This window comes from Chlamydotis macqueenii, chromosome 2, assembly GCF_036417535.1.
Source record: "Chlamydotis macqueenii isolate bChlMac1 chromosome 2, bChlMac1.mat, whole genome shotgun sequence".
Taxonomy (NCBI): domain Eukaryota; kingdom Metazoa; phylum Chordata; class Aves; order Otidiformes; family Otididae; genus Chlamydotis; species Chlamydotis macqueenii.
Genome location: NC_141557.1, coordinates 21,348,685 through 21,372,134, shown reverse-complemented (window position 1 = coordinate 21,372,134; position 23,450 = coordinate 21,348,685). Strand labels below are relative to the sequence as shown.

The 23,450-nt window shown below is 38.1% G+C and overlaps 1 protein-coding gene across 2 annotated transcripts in view; it reads left to right on the top strand.

The window, feature by feature from the left end:
- The first annotated feature begins 621 nt into the window (after window positions 1-621).
- STAM (signal transducing adaptor molecule) overlaps window positions 622-23,450 on the top strand; it is a 37,695-nt gene continuing 14,866 nt past the window's right edge. For both annotated transcript variants that reach the window (XM_086742205.1, XM_086742204.1), the window contains exons 1-8: window positions 622-770; window positions 13,226-13,310; window positions 19,420-19,495; window positions 19,589-19,684; window positions 20,253-20,399; window positions 20,670-20,760; window positions 22,825-23,017; window positions 23,346-23,440. In XM_086742205.1, coding sequence (XP_086598331.1) covers window positions 731-770; window positions 13,226-13,310; window positions 19,420-19,495; window positions 19,589-19,684; window positions 20,253-20,399; window positions 20,670-20,760; window positions 22,825-23,017; window positions 23,346-23,440 — 823 coding nt within the window. In that variant the 5' untranslated portion in view covers window positions 622-730. The remainder of the gene's footprint in view (window positions 771-13,225; window positions 13,311-19,419; window positions 19,496-19,588; window positions 19,685-20,252; window positions 20,400-20,669; window positions 20,761-22,824; window positions 23,018-23,345; window positions 23,441-23,450) is intronic.

Here is a 23,450-nt window from a genome sequence, read left to right as displayed (position 1 = left end):
ATTTGCGATCCGACTGGTTCAGAGTAATTAAGCAGTACTAAAAGTCCTTAAGGGTAATGACTTGGGTTTTACGTGACAGCAGGAATAGGCAGAATGTGTCATACCCTGTGAGTCAAACTGTTCTGGTGGGATACACCCCATCGAAGCCAAGGAAGAGATTTGTACGAAGTAAAGCAGCAGGATACAACCGTGCAACCAAAGGCCACGAGCTGTTCAAGGCCCCGGGAACCTCTCCCCCGCAGAGCTCCGCTCCACCTGCCCGGGCTGCTGGCCGTTAGGGCCGGGGGTCCAGCGCAAATAAAGTGGGGGAGGATGGGAAGCATCTTCTGATCCCCACGCTTTTGTTCGCAGCTATGGCACAGGGTCACCGCGAACAGGCTTTGCTAGGCGAGGCGCTCACCCGTCCATCTGCCGAGCCCGGCGGGGGCCGGGCACAGCTCGGGCCGCCGGTGGCTGCGGGAATGGCCGGAGGGGTCTTCCTGCCCGCCAGGCCCCGCTCCCCGGCGGCGCCAGAGGCCGGGGCCGGGCCCGACAGACGGCGGCGGGGCCAGCCCCCGTCTCCCAGCATGCTGTGCGCGGGGGGCTGGCTCCCCGGCCGTGGGAGGAGGCGGCGGCGGAGGGACCCCGGGCGGGAGGAGGAGCCGCCGCCGCCGCCGCCGCTGCCGCTGAGGGCTTCTCGCTCCGCTGCCGGGAGGGGAGGGGTGGCCGCGCCGCGCCCCCGTGCCCCGCCATGCCGCTTTTCGCCACCAACCCCTTCGACCAGGATGTGGGTGAGTGGCTGCGCGGTGCCCTGGCCCGGCCTGGCCTGGCCTTCCGCCCCAGCCTCCCCCCGAGGTTAACCCCTCGGCCCATCCTCCCTCCCTCCGTCCCTACTCCCGCCTCCGGCCCCCCGCGGGCTGCCAGCCCACTCCCCAGCAACGCTCTGCTGCCGGGCTCGCCGGTGCCTGCCCGGCCTCGCCTGTAGCAGCGGCGAGCAGGGGGCCCGGCCGGGCCGGGCCGGACCGGCGGTCAGGATGCGGCGGGGAGCGGCCGAGCCCGGGGCGCCTCTTGGCAAGCGGTGGCTGCGGCCTGGTCGGTGACAGCTCTGGGGCTGCTGCGGGCCCTGCCTGGCTTCGTGGGGCTGCGAGCGAAGGGGGCAGGCACGGAGGTGCTTGTGGGAGACAAACTGGCCTGCTTAGCCAGTTGTAGTATAGCAAAACAAGTAGTGAGAAATGCTTGTGCTGGATGAAGGGATAAAAAATAAAAAGCACCATTTACAATTACAGACAAGCATGAGAAAATTGTCAAGGCATTTTGTATTCAGTGCTTTAAAATGAATTCCTGTGGGAGCTTTCTTTTTGCCTTTCAAGTGAAACTTGACGTGCTGTGATCAGGTTTCATCCCTACCTTGCTTGTTCCAACGCCAGTCTAGATGGAGAGGAAATATCTGGCTTTTACTTGACAAAAATTGTGCTTAATGCTGATGTGTCTAAGCCGAAGGTAAAGTAATGTATAGGCAGCTAAAAATTCATTTTGCACATCTGATTTGTGATCGTGAGGGTATGAAGTAGGTTGGTCTCCCACCTGCTGCTGATGTCTGTTTTACTTTAATAAATACTTTGTCTGGGGAACAGCATAATATAAAGGGACTTTTTCTCACATTTGGGTAAGTATCCCTCACACCCACACTAAATTATTTTCTTACAGCAGTATAACACTGTGTATGTTTCTTGGAAAAAATTTCTTCAGTAGCCTTATACTTGCTGTAGCTTTCAACTTCAAGTACATTGTTTCTTTCTTAATGCTTATCCAACTTTAGAAATCAGGGCTCCAATTTAATTCTTCCAGCACTTAAAAACAACTCAACACTGTTTGAAAAGTATGTGTCTCTTCTGGGGGAAGGGTTAGTGCGTACACGAAGGACTGTGACACAAATTCTGTGTGTATGTATGTATGTTTGTAATCAGGAATTCTTAGTCTGTTGCATCTTAATAAAGGATAGCTTGCTTTTCTTCCTGTTTTGAACAGTTAAGAACACTTTTCTGCTGAAGACTGCTCTTCAATTTATAATTTTCTTGGTGGCAAAGTTGACAATGACTTATTTTGAAAAGCAGTAAATAATTTTTCCAAATTGTTTTGCTGTCTTATAGTGTAATTAAAATGAGGAAGAGATTTCACTACTTGCCAATTTTCTATGGTGCATTAGAGGATTGAAACATTGGTAATATTATCCGTGAGAATGATTTGAACTAATAAGATTAATAAGTGATAGCTTAGGTTCTGGCAAATGTTTGTTTTTTTACTTTGTAAGGCTGCTGTCTAGCAGTGAGGATCAGACTGCTTGAGTGGGTTTCTGTAGAGCCAAGTCTGATGGATGCACTTCTCAGCACTGTAATTTTCATAATGCAAAGTAGTAGCACCCAACTGTTGCTTTGGTGGGTTATTTGCTGTTTTCTAGGTGTGGAGGATGCCAACACCTTACCTACTGTGCTTGTCTAGTACCATCACCAGTAGATATTTTTCAAAGTCATTATTCTGTATACCGTGTGAGCCCACAGAAATAACCACTCAATCCCAAGTTATTCTTGGAAAAGCAGATAGTGAACAATGGGCTAATTTTCACCAGTAAATACAGCCTCTTTCCATTGGCCCCTTTCATGGTGTCCTGAGGAAGACTGAAGGAGAGGCAGGCTGTTCATTTGGTGGCAGCTTACTTTCAGGAGCCTGCTGCCTTTATCCATCACCTAACTGGATTTGTGCCAGGGAGATGGGAATGATGAAGTCTCCCAGAAAGGGTCCCTGGGCCCTTTTTCCTCACGGCCCCTTGGGAATGTGCTATTATCTGGATGAACTTCTTGGCAGGCTTCATAAGATAATGTCAGCTGTAAAGTAAGCTCTCATGTTCTCGGGAAACTTCCAAAAGTCGTCAAGCAGTAGTGTTATTTTTTCAGTTCTTTTCACAGAAAGCGAGTTGAGTGCTCTGCTTTTGTTCTTGTCCAACAAGAAAGTTTTCTGTTGAAAATCATTCCTGAAGCAGGAAGGCAGTCAAAAGCTGTTCTTAATTCATACTAATTTAGACACTGGTGTAGTTGATAGTATTGCTGTGGTGGCCGTATGTTCTCATCTATTGGACAGCTAATTGGTGCTGTGTAGTAATTGGAAATTATTTTGGAACCGTTTAGGATGATGGATTGCAGAGAACACATGTGGAACTAAATTGTTTTCCATTGTTTTGAGGAGCATAAGTGTCTCTAAGTTCAGAAGGAGAAATTTCTCAGTTTGTCTGGCCAGTCATTAGCATTTGGCTAGGCCTATTAGTGTGCTCCTGCTGTGGAACCTGTTGATCTGTAGTAGCTTACCATTTAGTGCCAACTTTGTACAGAGATTTTTGTACTGAGGTGTACCTCGTCTTTAGATGTGCTTGGCAAAACAATGTTGTTTAAGGCTACTGTTAAACTAATAATATTAAAGAATGCTTTCAGCTGCCCAGGGATTTGAGGAGGTAAAGCCTTGTCATCTTCAAAGAGTCCAAATCTCTGGATGAAGCTCAGATACCTTTTGCTTTCTGAACCCTCTTTTTACCATATTTGGGAATATTTCAACAGGAATGGATGGTAATCAGTGGTGACACAAGTTGGTGTGGATTTTCACAATCAAGCCTGGGAATATTTGATGGTGTGTCCAAGTAAAGAACATAATATTGGAATTTAACAAAAGAAAAAGCCTTCAAGAGACTGGACTGCTGAGGTTATAATTAAGAGACTAATCCTCTATTTAAGAAGTTAGAATTAATAGTGCTCTTATTAGTTTGATGGGAAGTCTATTTCTGCCATATTTCACAACCTTAATCATAAAATTACTCCCAGAGAATTGTTTTGGAGAAATGCAGGTGTATTTGTAAGTTTGATGCAGGCAAAATAATGGTGAAATGTACTCTAAGAACCAAAAGACTGCTAATCTGTCATGACAGGCTAATTAGTAATGTAGCCGTGGTTAGGCTAGGTTTGATGAAGAACTTAGTACTGAAGCAGTTCTGAAGTGACATTTAGATGTTATCTTCAAGAATGAAATCTCAAGTATGTAGTGCATACTTCATCCTAACTTGATGTCAAGCATTATAAACTTAATCTATGTTGTGAGAAGAGAACTGGAAGAACTTTTTACTCCCTGCTGTAAGCTTATTATTTCCGAAGTTTTATAAGCTGCAATAAGTACAGGTTCTGGTATGAGCTGTCATAAAATCATACATGATATTAAGATGAGGTATTTAAAAAACACAAAGTTTTTGCTTTTTTTTTTTTCTTTCTTATACACAGTAAGGGACAAAGGCACTTCTTGTATTTGCTTTGAGTGTAGTTCTCAACTTAGCTCATGTAATTGAGGCACCACAGGAGTGGGAAGAAAGGAAAGGTTTGGGCTTATTATTTACAGTAATAGGAAATTAAGCAGGTAGTTTAGTAATCGTAGAATGGTTAGGGTTGGAAGGGACCTTTAAAGGTCATCTGGTCCAACCCCCCTGCAAAAAGCAATGACATCTCCAACCAGATCAGGTTGCTCAGAGCCCTGTCCAGCCTGGCCTTGAACGTTTCCAGGGACGGGGCATCCACCACGTCTCTGGGCAACCTGTTCCAGTGTTCCACCACCCTCAGGGTAAAAATTTTTTTCCTGCTGTCTAATCTGAATCTACCTCCCTTTATTTTAAAACCATTACCCCTTGTCCTTTCACAACAGGCCCTGCAGAAGAGTTTCTCCCTGTCTTTCCTGTAGGCCCCCTTGAGGTACTGGAAGACTGCTATAAGGTCTCCCCAGAGCCTTCTCTTCTCCAGACTGAACAGCCCCAGCTCTCTCAGCCTGTCCTCACAGGAGAGATGCTCCAGCCCTCTGATCATCTTCATGGCCTTCTTCTGCACTTGCTCCAACAGATCCACATCCTTCTTATGTTGGGGGCTCCAGAGCTGGATGTAGTACTCCAGGTGGGGTCTCATGAGAGGAGAGTAGAGGGGCCTCTACCCCCTCGACCTGCTGGCCACACTTCTTTTGATGCAGCCCAAGATACGGTTACGACTCTAGATATTTAATAATACGCATGAATTGCATATGATTGTAGGTAAGTAGGGATGTTAAGATACCACAGTGTATAGTTTGATCTGTTAGAATATAAGAAATGCTTTGACGATAGTTCCCATGGTGCAGTTTCTTGTAATAAACTAGTCTTGCTATTTAAACTCATTGTTAGTTAGATTTATCCCCTTGGTTAGTTAAAACTCGTCCAATTACATGTCTCTGAGCTGGACCTTTCTCTGTTTAGGCCAGGTTTGCCAAAACGAGGGAAAATTTTTGCAGAGGATGTTCCTGACCCCAGATAATTATGGAAACTGCAGACTGTGAATGAACTTTGGCTGCAAGGGAAGATGAATTCCAAGGACTGGTTCAGCTTGTCATGAGGCTGGCACTTTTTTGCCCACATTGGTCTACTGCTTTCTCAACATTTTTTGAGGGAAAATGATATTAACTGTGAGCTAACAGGCTGAGCAGAAAATGTTGGAAAGGAGCTATAGCCACTCCCCTTTTCAGTTATTGATAAATGTTTATGAAAAACAAGAACTTCTCACTAAAGATACCTTTGGTGTATGTTCTCAGTGAAAAATGGCAACAGTGACAGAATAAAAGTGAGTGGAATACCCCTTCTGTATAATAGCTAACAAAAAACCCTTTTTTCGGTATCCCTTTCTGAGAGTGAATCACCAGACTCTGGGTTCAGCTGGGTAATTTGAAGCCAACATAGTATGTTCCATACGCAAAGGAGTTTTTGTAGACTGTACTTTCCTGGTAATTATTTTTCTTTCCTCCCAGGGAAGAGCTGTCATTTTTAATGCTTCCCCTCATTTCAGATGTGGCAGTGTGCATTATAATACCAAAATTCAGAAGAATCAAAGTAGTTCTCCAACATGTAAAATCTGTTCATCTAGCTGATAAAAATAACAGCATATACTTGATGTGAAAAGTTAAGTCTCTTGCAGATATTCTTTCTGAAATGCTGCTTCTACTGTGGCTTGGTTTGTAAGGGCTCTGCAAATAGATCCTGGCACCATTTATTAGTATAATATCTCTGTGATACACCTTGTTTACAGAGTAATCGTCATTGTTCTCATGTATTCTCACCTTCCTGCTCTGTTGTGGTATTCCTGGGCAAAAGGTAGCTTGAGTTCCATGGATTTGTTAGAGTTTGCCATAAGATGTCTAAACGTGTAACTATTTTTGCCCAACTTATCTTACTGTTTCCAGTATTATCTTACCAGATCTTCAGGCCTTTTGCCTTCATTCTGCTCAGCTTAGTGAGCTGAGCGACATCAGTCTTGGCTAGTTTGCCTCATGCATGGTGAGATCCTACATAGTCTTCTGAAGGAGTTGAGGTGGCCTCACATCAGCCCAGTCACTGCTGCTTGCTTTGCCGTGTGTCACCTAGCAGTGCTTTCGTAGGACACCTTCTACAGCTGCTCCCATAAGGGCTTTTCAGGAAAACTGTAAATTGGGATACAGCTAAACTGAAGAAGTTGGTTAATGGCTTTACTGAGGTTAACGGTTCAACAGGGAATTGTAGTTTCTGATTTTCAGTCTGGTTGGACGTATTCTTTTGTGCAGTTCTAAGCATGCTAGTGCAGTGCAGAGTGGTTAACATTAAAGCAGTATTTTTCATAGACTAGGCCAACAAGTGCATTTGTTCATTTTATTTGACAGACAAAAAGAACAAAATTAATTACTTTTAACTTCAGTGATGTGGAATGGTATGTAATCAGAGTTTCTTGGTGAGTAACTGCAAAAAGAAAGAAAAACTTGCAATCAGTTTCAGGCTTTCAGGACTCTTTGAGCTATATTGAAGAGACAAAGTAGTTACATTTATGTTTCTACAATGCTTTGGAATTTCAGTATTTGCATTTTTATATAGAGAGTGGGAAAGTTACTTATTTAGCCTTGGGAAGAAAACAACTTTCAGTGGGAGAGGGGAAGAGAAGGCTGAGAGGAGTGTTGAATTTTTTGTTACTTCTCTGGTGTTTACATTGATATAATGGATTTTTGAGGGTTTTTTTGTCATGCTAGAAACTGGTTGTAATTTTAGTCTGTGAGTGAAGACTCTTTAGCCATTCTTTTGAAGACTTTCTGTAGCTGTTCTTTTCTTTGTAACTTCAATTACTAAGAATGTCAATATTTAATTTTAGAGATGTGCAGTTGGGGAACTAGAATTATGTTAATGAATGGAGTAAGAGCAAATACCAACTAGAATGGTTAAAAACCTTATCTGAGTAGAACATTTTGATAGTTTTTACTCGTATTTGTTTTAACTGCTTCAAATAATGTACATGTTAAGTGCTGAGTTTGGAGATGTTTTGATTGGTTTTGTTATTTCTTGACATTCTGGGTAGTTTATCATCTTTGAGACTTTGTAGCAGAAAGAAGGCTCAGTGCTAAGATGGAAATTTTTAAAAAATAAACATCAGTAAAATCTAAAGCTTAGAAAGCTCACTCCTGCCAAAACTTCCCTCTAAAAATGTTGTTAGAAATGGGTAGTCTTGCTGCCTTAAGAAATACATCGTGCTATACGCTGCAGTGTATGAATATTGATGAGAGTATTTACTCTTTCAAAATTCCAATAAGACAATAAATGCTATTGTTAAGATGCACAACCAAGGCAGAGAAATCAAGTGACTAGCACGTATTTGCATGCAAAATCTGCAGCAATATTTAAATTTCTCTTACCGACATCTAAATTGTCAACCACTAAGTTTGGTGGTGGCTTTTTTTCAGCATGTACTACATTTCTTCTGTCTAATAGTACCTTATAAATCTGATGATAAATTTATTTTTATGACAATTGTGAATTATTAGGAAATTATTATTTTCTCTTCTGAGTAAAGTTTGCGGATTCTGTCCTAAAATGATCAACTTGCAGTTGTGTTATTTATGTAATAGGGAACTTCAAATAGAATCACAGTGCAAATATATTTGCTTTGGATATAATTTTTAAGTAATGCACAAAACCAGAGGCAAAATCAGAATTTTGTCAATGCTCCAAGCCTTTTCTGGTTTGTATAAATTGGAGGGAAATGGGGCCTCAACAAACTTAATGAACTTTACAACACAAAGAGAGGCTGGTTTATTTGTGTATTCCAAAAGAGCCCATGCAAAAGCCTGTGTACTTTCACCACAACCGAAGTGTAAGTAAGGAAACTCGTATATTTAGATCTTTCTGATCAAAAGGTGTAATGCTGTCTCCTGGGTTTTTGATATGGTATTGCAGTGAGACTAGACAGCTTTTATACTGAGGAATGGTGTTTACTTTAAAAGGCAGGTGATGTTCAGGTTTGTATAAATGTTATTCATAGACTTAGTTGAAAAAAAATATAGAAGATATGTTTGGAAGTACGATTTCAGCAGCTAGATATTTTATTTGAAGGAGATCATGTTGTAGAACTTATTGAGAAAATTTGAAGATACCAACACAGCTGAGATTTCTATCAGAGGAAATGCATTTTGCTTCAGAACATTTTCTCAATTATTTGTTTTATCTGTGATTTATGACTGCATTTGTGTGGTTGAAGCACCATTTCTGACTCAGGAGTTATGAAGCTGTAAATTGTTGGTTGTTGAAAGGTGTATTGTAGAGAAGCACAACAAATGCTTACCTTTTTTTTTTTTAATGTTTTCCTAGGCATCTACTTCTTTAACTATAATATATATTAGAGACTGAATGTTGGGTGAGAGGGAATTGGTCTGGCTGGGTATGATTAGCATTATAAGTACAGAAGTAGAAAGGGAAAAACCCAGTGATCCCACACTGTGCTTTGCAAAGTGGCTGAAAAATGTGATATATTGGTTTTGTCTGGCTTGCATTTGTTTTAAGAATTAAATAAATTGTTGAAGTGATTTAGAAAGATATTCTTACATTGTACAGAATCATAGAATAGTTTGGGTTGGAAGGGACCTTTAAAGGTCATTCTAGTCCAGCCCCCCTGCGAGGAACAGGGACATCTCCAACCAGATCAGGTTGCTCAGAGCCCCATCCAACCTGGCCTTGAATCATTGTTATTGTTGTCGAAAGAAACCATAGTCCTAAATATTCTTTTCCTCTGAAACAATGGCGCTTACCACTTTGTGTGTCTGTGGAATTAATTTTGAGAAAATAATTTTAAATAACTCCTAGAAAAATAAAGATGAAAGTTGAAAACCTATAATGAAAAAAAAAATTAAAACGTACTAAGTACAATCTGAGGCAACATACGATGTTATAGTCTTGCACAGTTAAAGTTACTGCATTAACTTGTAGGCCTTGCTTGTGCTAGGAATGCATCAAATTTGAGTGATAGAGCTGTTTTGGAAAACTAAGAGACAAAATTCAATCATGTATACCTCTGTGTCACATAGTCCTGTTTTCCTTTGTTTTTGACATAGCATTAATAAGTTTTAAAGAACACAGATTTCATGAAGGAGACAGCACTGTCTTTAAAAGTTGTTTTAGTAAAGTTTGAAATGTTATCTGATCTTGGCTTGGCATTCACTAAGTTGAATAAGGTTTTGTAGCAATGATGGTGGGATAGGATCTGGGATGGTGGGATAGGGTCTGAAGTAAACATTAATATTGCTGTGGCAGAATAATTTTTAATCACAGATGGAGGATGATGAACATCTGTAGTTTAAGTTACCTTCTGTCTCCTATGCTAATCTACCTTAAGACTTTTCCCTCCCTATCAGAGTCCATTTTGGTACTAAGGTAGAGGCTGACAGTAACATGTCAGCTGTACATGAAGGCTGGTAGGATGCCAGCTGTTAATCAGGGTAATAAAATAATGTAAATAAAGGAAATTTTTTTTTTGGCTGTGAATGTTTACCTTACGTTAGAAGAGAGAACATTCATGGATTTTAAATTGTAGTAGTGTAAGTAATTTCACTTAAGTAGCTTTAAGTCATTATTTTGTCTACAAAAAAAACCACTAATGCAACGTAGGAGTTTTGTCAAAGCTTCTTTGTTTCTCCTGTTCCCAGAGTGGTGAAAGGTGATAGGCACCTGCTGATGCTCTGACAGAGATAGTGGCCTTTTTTGTGGACAGTCAATGTCAGATTGTGTACTGCTAACATCCATAGTCTACCCTTAACTTTTAACTCTCCTTGTTTGAGACAGAATTTAACTAAAACTCGAGGCACTTTTTTTTTCCTGTGTCTTACAATTAATTTTATTATCCAAGGGAATTAATGCGTGATTGAAGACAGAAAGTACACAATGAATCTGGATTTTACACTGAAATTGAGTTAGAAACTCAACTCTAGTGTTTGTTGGTGCAGGAAATATCCTGACTAACAAGGGGGAAGATGTTGCAAGCAAATGGGAGTTTTTATATAGGACTAAGTTCAACTGCCAAGAAGGAATGTAGCCATGATAGAAAACTTGTAATTGTACCTGTGGATAAACTTGAAAAATATCCTTACTGAGAATTAAAATGAAGGTTGTAATCAATGTGATTGATACGGATCAGGGATTTCATCAATCACGATCGTATTTTTAGTTTTAGCCAAACTCTTTAAATTAGCATAAAATACAGTTTGTTGTTGTTTTTAAACTTTAAGCATGCATTATTTTACTTTTTGGTTGTAAAAGACATAACTGATTGCCATGCCATTTCTTTCTGATTACATTGTGAGGAAAGAAGGACCAGTTGTTGTCAAAAGTACAGACAATTGTCTGTTATGTAGAATAATGGAAAAGGTCAATTTCCGTTCCATTGGATTTCTCAGCTCTGACTGCTGAAGGATGTGCTAACTGAAGTGTGGTATTAGGCATGAGTGAGCGCTGTGTGTTTGCAACGCTGCATGTGAGCTCTGAGCCTGGTGGGAAATTAAGGCTACAGAGAGCACCATGCAGACACATATTGGCTGGAGCTGGTCCAGCGTCAGCAGAACTGGCGATGAACTGAAACAGTGGACTCAGGGAATTAAACTGCCTCCATGCCGTCTGTTTTGTGTGTCTCTAGGCTGTACTTTTCAGCTGTTTTCAGTTTTGGAAATGTCGTTTAGGCACACCTTCAGCTCCAGTGCTACTCCACTTAGGCTCCATGTTTCAAAATACCAGTTATGATGCCTCAGATTGAGGCTGGCTTTGGTAGCAGTACTGCTGCTGTGCTCATGGGCTACGATTACGGAAGGCTGTATTGGCCTGTGAGGGCTCTATGCAAGGCATTCAGTTTAGGTGTCTTACCACATGTGGTACAAGTATTCTGCCTACAGATGACAGAGCTGGCTATATTAGAACAATAAGTATCGAGCAGAAAAAATGTAATGCATGCATGGTTGTGCCTTTTTTTTTTTTTTTTTTTTTTTTTTCCTTATCTCATTTGCTTGTATTTTTTCAAGTGTCCTCAACTAAAAAACTGAAATTCTGGAGTAATAAATCAATGTTCATTGATATAAGCAGGGTAGAGTCTCATAGCTCTGTTCTCATGTTTTGGCATGTTTAGTTGGTGTACTGAGTGGATTCTGCCATTATGGTGTTCCTCTCAATTTTTGCTGCAGAGTTGACATGTTTCCTCTGTGAACAAGATTTAAAAATAAAGAATTTCTCTGATTGTTAGCTGTACTAGTCCTAAGCATGATTTGGAACAACAGTAGACTGAAAAAAAAAATAGAGTTGGTTGATCAGCTGGTATATCTTAGTGCTAGGTGTTAGCATGGTGTCCACCCAGAATTTTTCATATTTTTATTGATTATGACCATTTTTTTTGTAATCAAATAAGTTTTCTGATTCAATTTAGAGAGAAGAGGCCGTGCTTTTCTACTTTATCTGAGAGAACATACGGAATTGTAACTAACTTCCACTTAGGATTTCCCTATACTGCTTTGCTGTTTTCCTTGCATCAGGCAGTACAACTGATGTGTTATCATTCTCGTTGTATATGGCAGTGTTTGATTCTCCCCCCCCCCCCCCCCCCCAGAAATACTTTGAGAGCACATAACCAAAGAGCTTTACTTTTCTGCATTTTTGTTCTGAATTAAGAAATTAACTGTAACCTGACTTCAATTTGTAGGACAGGGAAACTCATTCATAAAGAGAAACCATCAACTTTGGGATGAATAATTCCTTCTAACTTTTGGAGATTAGATGTTTTGCTCTGTCTTTCTCTCCTCTGCAGTCTTGCAAGTGCTAATATGGATAATGAATCTTTCCTAGCAGATAAATTTTTGTAGGAAATCTTTTCTTCCTTTCATAAAACTAAGTAGTCCAAGACATTCCCTGAGGGATGGTACTCACCGCTGAGGTATATTTTGTGTTTTGTAGATTTAGGTGAATATTAGATAAAGCAGGAATAGGAAACAAAGTTTGTGTGCTATTCTGTGCCCATTCTCCTTCTGTTTGGTGAATAATGGAAACGGCTTGTGCATTCCGCTGTGCTCTCCAGCCCAGATCTGATCTATCAGTGTTTAGATAATCTTCCATTTAGCTGCAGCGTAAGGTGCAGTTTCCTTTAACACTTTTATTTATTGTTGTCCTCTGTATACCTAAGCTTTTCTGAGGGAGAAATAGGGAGGGAGTCTCTGATTTTTTTTTTTTTTTTTTTTTTACTGAAGCAGAATCTATTTCTTCACTCTTCAGCAGGGACGACTCTTGTCCTGTTCAAAAGATTTGGAAGAAAGAGTCCCAGTGGCATCTATGAGATTAGCTTTGGTTTAGCAATTTCTATAGCTGAAGAGAGACTGGAATATATCATCCAAAGCAGAGATGAGAATGGCGAGATGAAGGTTTAGGGATTGTTAATGAATTGTTGAATCCTCCTTGTTAAGTTGTAATACATAGAAAGGAAATGCAAGACACAGCGGTTATTGTCTGAGGAAGTGGTAAATGCAGTTGTATCTGACTCTGCAAACAGTGAACTAATGCTTTGGATATTCATATCCTATTAAACTTTATAGTTCAAAATGGAAAAAAAAAATCTGTTGATAGCTGATACTACTTTGTCATGTTCTGAATATATCTATTATGTGGGAAGAGAACCCCAAAATTTATGTATTTGCTTATGAGCTTAAATTCATGGCCACAAGTGAACATTTGAAAATTAAAAGGAATTAGGTGTAACAGTTTTAATATAGAAATTTATTAAATACAGAAATTTGTCATATATTTAGCAACATCTTTGACAATTTTGTTAAATTCTTTCTTTTTTTTTAATTTTGTGTTTTGATTTGCTTATACTTTATTCATCAGAGAAAGCAACCAGTGAGATGAACACTGCAGAGGACTGGGGCCTCATCTTAGACATCTGTGATAAAGTTGGGCAGTCACGTACAGGGTAAGTGACTTTAGAAATTTCCTCTCCAAACTTTGTTAATTTTGTTATTTCAGTCTTATACTCACATGAGAGGAATTAAATTTTTGTTATCCTGTATAGACTTTTGCAAAAGCTCAATTTAACTTACGTTTATTACAAGTAAAAGGAAGATGTATGGATTTTCTGCTCAAATATTTTGCAGTTCTTCCTTTGGAGATACTAGCTTATCTGTTAAAATTAGGACTTGTATACAGCAGCTTTTCACCAATGTAACAGAATAAATAAACTGATATGTTTTACTAGTGTCACTGTAAACCCAGGAGACTTCATTAGGGATTTTTCTTACAGAATCATAATCTGGGTTGGAAGTGACCTCCAGAGGTCATCTAGTCCAACCACGCAGCTTGAAACAGGTCTAATTAGATCAGGTTGCTGAGGATCGTGTCAAGTCTTGAATGCCTCCCAGGTCAGAGTTTACACAGCCTCTGTGGGCAACATGTTTCAGTATTTTGGTAATACTCAGAGAGTATTACTATCCTCACAGTAAGTAAGTAAGTGAATAAATAAATAATCCTGCAATCTGATTACAATTTCGCCTGTTCCAACTTGTCTGTTACATCTTGTCCTATGACTGTGTAGCTCTAAGACAGTCTGTCTGCATCTTCTATGTATTCTTTGATTAATTAGTTCTGGAAAGTAGTATGGTCCACTTTTAGTCCATTCTTCTCAAAACTGAAAGCAACTCTCCATCTCTCCTTGTATGTGACTCTCCTCTGACCGTCCTGGCAGCCCTCCATTGGACTTACTGCAGCGTATCAGTATCCGTCTTGCACTGGGGAGCCTCAAACTGGACAAAGTAATCCAGATGCAGTCTCACAAGTGCAGAATGGAGGGGAAGGATCACCAGTTAGGTGATATGAGCTTCAACTGTATGTTGAAACTTTGCTAAAACCAAGGTATAAAGCATCTGATGCACTTCTCTTGTCCTCACCACTAGACCACTAGTGTCTTTGTCACAGAAAGCAACGGGATTCTGTTTCTTCCCTCTGTTTTGAGAAGCTATTGTCTGGCATCAGGGCTTTGATAGATGCACATTTTGAAAATGTGATATTAAATTAAACACATGTTGATATGGGCAGCTAATGCTCCCATTAGTGATTCTTTACTGAGCGCTCATAGAATTTATGCATGCACTCGTTCTTTGAACTTGAAAAGTTAAAGTGTACTTTGACTTTGCAAATAAAAAATACAGTTTAAAGACATTGTTTCAGTGTAACTCTGACATTTTTATTCAGTGTGGTATTAGGCTTTGGAAATATTTTAAATACATCTTCTCCAAGCATTCTCTGTAACAATTCAGGTAAAGAATACCCTCAAAAAGAGAGTTTTGCCATTGCTGCTGTTCAATGAAAGGCTTCTCTGAGAACAACTTGGAGGAAACAGTATGAGATGCCAGACAGCAAATTCCTACCTGGAACTTTTGTTCCAAAGGACAGGTTTGCAAATAAGTTTATTCATTGGGATTAGGATGGTCTCTAGAGTTGTACTCATAAATAGCATGGCGTATTGAGACTGCTGTGCTGTTGTGTATAACTGTGGTTAAGATAACAGCTGGCAAGGCGTTAGTGATGTTTCATACTAGTCTGTATATGTAAAACTGCATTCCTGCTCCTTGTGTGTGTTGATGCTGAGCTTGTAACAGTAACTGTGTTATTGAAGGCTTCAGTATTCTATTTAATCACTGAAAGCATTTCCACAGGCAAGATTTAGTCTCTCAGCAACTTAGCCTGAACAGTGCTCAAATGTATGTAGCTGCAAGAGATGGCTGCTTGGGGGTACAGACAAAGCTAGAGACCTTCTGGTAGTGTGCAGCTAAGTTTCTCTGGGACAGCTGGAATTTCTGTTCTGTTCTGTGGGTTTTGTTTGTTTGTTTGGGGTTTTTTTTTTTTTGTGTTTGCATTTTGGTTTTTTGGTTTTTTTTGTTTTTTTTCTTTTTTTTTTTTTTTTAAATAAAACAGTGATTTTTGTCCTGGCTGTGACTTTAACCTGTGTCATATTTACCTTGCTTGTAATAGGCTGCCAGGTGACTTGTTGCTTAAATTCAGATTCTGTTAAAACTTGCTGATGGTGAGTTTTCTTTGTTTTGAAGGATTATGTCATGCCATAGCAAGGTAAAGCAAGACAAAGTTCCCCATTAAGAAGATTAAATCAGATATGCTACACTGTTTGAAATTCTCTGCAGTTTTAGTTCCTGTGGCAAGGATGCTAGTCTTAACTGGGATCTGCTTTAATTTTTTAACCGATTCTGGTCCAATATGAGAGAATCCCACTGTTCTTGGCAGAAGTTTAGACTATAAAAATCTCTATTTTGAGTTTTCTTTGTACCAGTCTGTAAGCTCCATTACGTGCTTGCAACATTTTAGATGTAGATTGTCTTAGACATGAAGCCACAGTAGACTAGAAGGACTGTTCTTCATTAAGTGGCACTTTTTGTCCCACACTGTTACATGGCACACTGTCTCGTTTAGGTCTGCCAACAACTTGTTTGCATCCAGAGTAATTGTTGGAAATCTGCTGTGCTACAAAGGTGCTACATTTTCTCTTAAAATAAATTAGTTACCTTTCAGTAACATAATTATTGCTACTGCTAATTTTTACGTGGTAATACCTTCTTTACAAAGAATTGCCAATAGTTAAAAATTAGGTTTTAGCAAGTTAGAATTCCACTGAATCTCTCTCTTTGATTATTTTCTCTATTCTTTTGTGAATTTCAAAATCTAATTGATTAGAGTTGATGCCAGAATTTTCATAGAAAACACTGGAAAGACAGTAAGTTTAGTAATATTTTTAATAATAGGCCTTTTTTACAGTAGGATATATAAAGCATTGCCATATGTAGTGTGGAATTAACTCAATACTTTCTGTGTGTTTCATGTATCAGGTTCTTAAGATGATCTAAAATTTGTCTAACCACAAGACAATCAGCACATTTTTAAATCTCTGAGTTTGTTTTAGGAACTCATACAGCTGAACAGTTGCCTATTACATTGTTTATGTTGCATTTTGGGGGAACATTGGTAATTCAGTGAGCAAGTTGCCTTTTCAACATGGAAACATGATTAAAACAAAAGTTTTACCATTAGAGGCAGTCTTTTTTTTTTTGTTTCTTTTTATACAGCATTATTGAAAACTTGTCTGTTTTTAAACTTTTGTCATATTTGTCATATAGTCATCTGACTATAGGAAAGGTGTCGATTTGTGCTTTGTGTTGGTTTTCTGCAATGAAAATGCTTACACAACTGAATCTACAGTTTATCAGCTCTGAGTAAAATAATATTATAAAATTTGAGTTATTTATTAAGCAGAGTAAAAGAGAAAATTAAAGGCCACATATGGTGTATTTTAGCATGAAGCACCCCCGCTTCCTCAGTCACTTCAGTGCTAGCCAGTTCCTGAGTCCAATTTTGTTTGCATTTGGCTTTGAGATGGTTGTACCTTTTGTATTAACTCAACGAGACATGTCGGTCTTTGTGTTCAAAACGATCACAACTTCCAATTTTTCTTCAGAAAAGTTACTTAATACAAATGATGGCTGAAAAAAAAAATTGAAGTCAGCAAGTGGGAGAAAAAACCAATGATGGAGAAAATAGGAATGTTCATTGCACCACTCTCTGTTGTGGGTGGGGGGTGGGTATTGAAAAATTGTCATTGAGAAATGGTTTGTCTATATTGCTGCTTGCCTAATTTTTTCCTGAATCCTTATGGATTAATCACTGCCGCAGTGAGTCACTATTCTGGTTAGCTGATTCTTCTTTGCTTGTTTTTGTGCCTGTTCATACAAGAGAGAACAAACAGTAAAATTGCTTACTTGATAGTCTTCCAAACTACCTTCTATTTTTTTTTTCCCCTCAAGTTACCCAATCTCAGTAGCATTTTACTTAGTCATTGCAGTGTATGTCCAACAAGCTGACCAGGAAGCTCTTTGACTCGTTTGTTTCTGAAGGGGCAAGAAGGAAAATTGAGTCACCTGTGTAGTCTTTAGTCCTGTAGTCAGTTACCTTGGACTGTAAATGAACAATAACTTCCTGAAAATGTACAAAATATTTTGTGTAAACTAGTATTTTATATTCCAATTGATGTTAATTTTGTCTTTGTTAAATGAAATATCATCAAATATATTATTTTTAGTCTCTAAAACTAAACCTGAAATTTATTGTGAATGCTTTCTGGATGAATTATTATAGCTTCTGTTGTGTCTTGCCTTTTTTTTCTCCCTACTGATTTGTTATTCCCAGTCACAGTGCTGCCTCTGAGACTTTGATTATAGACTCATTGGAGCAGAACTGTGGCCCATTGTTTGTATAGCATGGTCTGGAGAGATGCCTAATAAACAAATAGAATTCTGTTCTTACAGGGTGCGTGCCTTCCCTCTGATTTCTGCATAGTGCTTCTTGTAACTTGCAAACTAAATTGTATGATGAATTAATTTGAAGTAAAACTAAGAATTACAGTTCTGTCTCGAATAGGGATTCTTAGTTTGTGTAACTAAACATTGGTAAGCTTGGGTATTTATATTTTTTTAGTGTAGATGTAATAAAAATATTTTTTTTAGACAGTTAAGCATGTTAAAACATTAACACTCAAATATTGATTGCTTCTGTTAAATATATAAGCAAATAGATTTTTTTTGTTGTTTTTTAAAGGCATTTTCATTAATTACTGAAAGATTTTTTTTTTTTTTTCTTTTCAAAATTGTACTTGACACATGTGGAAGATCATTTGCATTTGAGGCTTTCTTGTTACTTTATTCTTTTTAATAAGACTTTGGATTCCTTAATTAAAAAAAAAAAATTAGGCTAATGGTCCTGTTCCTGAACTGCTAAGCTCTTGATCCTGCACCCTACGTTTTTAAATACCGGCTTAACAATTAAGGGACCTGCACTTTTTTGTGCTTGCACTCTTATCATATTGATACTCCTACTCATAAATTAATGTTTTAAAAAAGCAGTTATTTCTGAACATTTTAGTGTGTATTCTTTCTCAATCAAAGTGAACATATGAGAAGTCTTGGGTAATTAATAGATAATAGGCAGTGCTTGCCTTATAGTCTTCATTTGTAATAATTGGGTTTGTGAAGATATACACCGAGTGATATGTAGTCTTGCTGTGTGATAGCATTTTCTATAATTAGTACTACTAAATATGAAGTGGGCATTTCTGTAAAATGTAGACACTGCCAAATATAGTATAGCCAAGCAGTGGTGTAACTTATACCTAAGTTTCATGTTAGTTCTTGGGTATCAGTTCAATAGAAAAATAATTTTGCTTCCAAAAAAAAAAGTTACTATAAATACTTCAGAAGTGCATAAAATCTCTTAGTTTAAATTTACCTAGGTAATTCCTACCCCAGCCTCACTTAGTCTTCCACCACCTTTAAGGACAGTACACAATAACAGAAAGTCACACAGATTTTAATATGCTAAAGTGTGCCTGAAACTCCCATTCAAATTCTTTCTTAAATTTCCTTTTCACGTTATTTCTATCTACCACAACATGGATAAGACTTGAATTCTGTATTTAATTGTTTCGAAACTTTGATACAGAATGTCTAACAAGTTGGGGTTTTTTTACCACTTTTTGGTTCATTGCATATCTTCTTTATAAATGTTATTCTGTAGATTAAAAGAGACTCTGAGGAACATAGTGGTGGTAATTAAAAAAAAAAGGTAGCAAAGGGGTGTTGGTAATCAGTATGTAAGCAGATGTTCTTATGTATGTGAAATACAGAGCAGTAGGTGCATGGACTGTAGAGAATTACAGTTCTCTAAGTGTAAGGAGTGTTATGGATTTCTGGAGTATTTACAGTGATTCTCAGTAACTACAAAAGGCAATGTAACTTACTGAGAAGTTCTGATAACTCAGAAAGCTAGCGATCCTATAGACAGAAATGGCTACAACTGTTAATGGTGTTAATTTATTTTTTGAAGGTTACACTTACAAGCTACTAAATCATTTACTGATAATGTTTGGGAGAGCTTGCTGTCTGTTAATGTTGTCATGCATTGTCACGTGTGCAAGAGGGAATGTTCATTCCATTACATTTTTTTAAAATCTGTCCTGTGTTTTTTAGGCCTAAGGACTGTCTCCGTTCTATTATGAAGAGAGTGAACCATAAAGATCCTCATGTTGCTATGCAAGCATTAACAGTAGGTTCTTCTTATTCTTAGTGTAGTGCTTTTCCTTCCTGAAAAGTTACATTGCAAACAACTTTCTCTGAGTTTTAATCTTGCTTTCTTTAGCTTCTAGGAGCATGTGTATCAAACTGTGGTAAAATCTTTCATTTAGAAGTCTGTTCAAGAGATTTTGCCAGTGAAGTAAGCAATGTGTTGAATAAGGTAATGTATTGCATTAATTTATACAATTCATACCAAAGCTAAAATCAGACAGAGTTGGAGTAATCTGAAAGTGGAATGGAATCTACTTTTGGAAGACTGGAAATTTAGTGGCAGGGGGAAGGATAAAAATTACTGGGAAGAATGTGACTTGAGAAAGAACTTCCTGAATGCTACTTCATACTACAATTACTAATGTATTCTGTTTGGGGGAGGTAGGGTGTGGTGTGTTTATTTCTAAATATGCAGATTCATTTTTGTCTTAAATAACAGCAGTGAAACACTAAATACAGATTTGGGGAAAGGTAGATAATATACGGGTTTTATATAACCTTGTTTTACTCTATTTGGGGCCTAGTATGTATTGTACTAGTACAAACATAATGCTGGTGTACTGTTCTGGTGTACAGTACACCAGCATTATGTATTATTTTGAAATGTATCTTGTAGTGATACACTTCAAAATAAAGTGCCTATATAATTTATATTGACAGTAACATGAAGTTATTTTAAATGAAGAAATTAAGAAGAGATTCCTGTATTATTTAACTAGTTTCTACTGTTCTTGCAGGGTCATCCAAAAGTTTGTGAAAAGCTGAAAGCACTTATGGTGGAATGGACTGATGAATTCAAGAATGACCCACAGCTTAGTTTAATATCTGCTATGATAAAAAATCTTAAGGAGCAAGGAGTTACTTTCCCAGCTATTGGTTCACAGGTATATTAAATTTTGTGGTTGTTCTTAAAGGGTATAAAATTATTTTTATCCTCAGGTCTGTATTTTACAGTTTGTAGTCTTGAATTCTATAAAGTGTTTGGCAAACAAAACGAAGTCTCTCTTGTCTTAATAAAACATTCCCATGAGGGTTGAAATGATTTGATTTACTTCAGATTTTTATATTGCAGATTAATACAAGTCAAAATGGTGAACTTAATGCATTGTCATTTTTTTGTTGAAATAATTTTTACATCTTACACTTTTGGCTAGGCTGCTGAACAGGCAAAAGCAAGTCCAGCTCTAGTTGCCAAAGATCCTGGTGCAGTAGCCAACAAAAAGGAGGAGGAAGATTTAGCTAAAGGTGAGTGCATTGTTTGCTGACCTGACGAATATATTGGTAAATATCAAATAAAGCAGGAACAAATGTTTTGTTTCCTTCCTCTATGTGAATAGTATATTTATGGATTGTAGTTATGATTTCTATTATTTTTTTTTTCGTACCCTTCCTGGTGGGTTAGAGATTAAAATTGGTCTGTGGCTAAAAAATACAAAAAAAAATTCCCAATTTTTACTTTTTTTTTTGCCTTGGCAAACTGAAACAACACAGTAAAAAAAAAATATGCAAAATCTCATGTTAAGGACATGCTCCACTGTGGAAATATTTTATGCAAGTTCTGCACTTGGATTTTTCCTGTTCCTGGGGCCAGTGAAGCACATTTATTTGCAATTTAATCATTTGATGGAAGGAGACAATAAGGATTATAGTATAAGTTGTATGCAAATTGGATTGAGTATTTTTGGGTATACTACTTTAAACTTTTATTCCTTTGAATACTGCTTCTGTAACATACTTTAAGGCTTTGATTGTGGTAAGCCTAAGTAGCTGTTAAATGTCTCACTGCAGGGCCAGTAAACAAAACTAGGATGGTTTCTTTTGATTTATTGTTGTACTAAGGTGTGGAATTATAGAATGGTTTGGGTTGGAAGCGACCTTAAAGATCACTTAGTTCCAACCCCTCTGCCATGGGCAGGGACACCTTCCACTAGACCAAGTCATTCAAAGCCCCATCCAAGCTGGTCTTGAATGTTTCCAGGGATGGGGCATCCACAGCTTCTCTGAACAACCCATTCCAGTGCCTCACTACCCTCACAGTGTAGAATTTCTTCTTTAATCTAAACCTACCTTCTTCCAATTTAAAGGCATTACCCCTTGTCGTATCACTGCATACCCATGTCATAGGATCATAGAATAGTTTGTGTTGGAAGGGACCTTCAAAGGTCTCCTAGTCCAACCTCCCTGCAAGGAGCAGGGAAATCTTCAACCAGATCAGGTTGCTCAGAGCCCTGTCCATCTTGGCCTTGAATGTTTCCAGGGATGGGGCATCCACCATTTCTCTGGGCAATCTGTTCCAGTGTTACACCACTCTCATGTAAAAAAATTCTTCCTTATAGCTAATCTGAATCTACCTCCTTCTATGTCAAAAGAGTCATTCTTAAAGTGCTTTGATATTTATAGTCTCAAAGGTTCAGATTCTCCATGAGTTCTCTAATGTTTGTTCTCTTGGTTTTTGTGTCCTGCTCCATTCCTTCTTAAACATGATTTTTTTTTTTTTTTTCCCCAAACTTGGAGGAGTTTAATATGCATGAAACCTTTCTGCTTAATCCAGTTTAATTGAAAATGACCAAGAAATGTAAAATTATCCAAGGAATGACAGGGAGAGAAAAGGAATGGACAAAACTTTGCTTGGCTAAGCCAAAATCTTTCTCTTAATTATGAATTAAGGAGGCACTTTTATGCTGTGAGGGTGACTGAGCACTGGCACAAGTTGCCCAGGGAGGTTGTAGAGTCTCCATCTTTGGAGATATTCAAAAGTCATCTGGACACAATCTTGGGCAGACATATCTAGGTGACCCTGCTTGAGCAGGGGATTGGACAAGATGATCTCCAGAGGTGTCTTCCAACCTCAATCCTTCTGTGCGATTCTTTCTTTCTATGAATTCAGGATAAAGACTCCTGATCTAACAGGGAAACAATGTGTACCTGAACAGTTGTTTTAATGTTTCAAGTGATCTGGAAAAGTTGAACATCATGTACCTGCTAGTAAATAGTTTATATCAGTTCAAGATAATAACAATAATATAATAATAAAAAATTGATTACTTCATGAGTTGTCCTGTTTGTACTTGCTAAAGTGCTATCTGTTCTTCCTGTCCATGTTGAAAGCCTCATTAATCTACAGGCAGAATTGTGCTTTCCAGTTATAAAACATCTTTTTGTTTTTTACCATTATTTCAAAGTGAAAGGCAGAAGTTGATTATGATGCAACAGGAATGGAATTACACTAAAAGTTTTCAGAGTTAAATTTTTGTATCATTCAACCCATTTTTATTGGGAATTTTCATGTGAATAACTTTTCTTTTCTAGCTATTGAATTGTCCTTAAAAGAACAAAGGCAACAGCAAACAACACTTTCCAGTTTGTATCCGAGCACCTCAAGCCTTTTAACAAATCACAAACATGAGGGCCGAAAGGTTCGTGCAATCTATGATTTTGAGGCTGCTGAAGACAATGAATTAACTTTTAAAGCTGGAGAACTTATAACTATCCTTGATGACAGGTAATTTACATAGAATGCCTACTAGAAGTAAATTATACTGTAAAAATCAATCAGGAATAATCATATCTTCTATGTAGAAGCATACATTGGTATACAATTGCAATAAAATATACTTACGTTTTAAATACTTTGTTTAGTTATCTCCTAGATTTTTTTACATATAAATGTAATTCCATGAAGATTCTTGTATAAAGATTTCAGGGTATGTGCAAATTCTATTTATATACAAGTAATATAAATGCCTTTTACAGTGCAATTCTTGGGAAAATTCCATGTTGGTAATGGATTTTTAAATGTGTAGATTTTTTAATTATTTTTTTGTCTTTAGTGATCCAAATTGGTGGAAAGGTGAAACTCATCAGGGTATAGGATTGTTTCCATCTAATTTTGTAACAGCTGATCTTTCTGCTGAGCCAGAAATGAGTAAGTAACA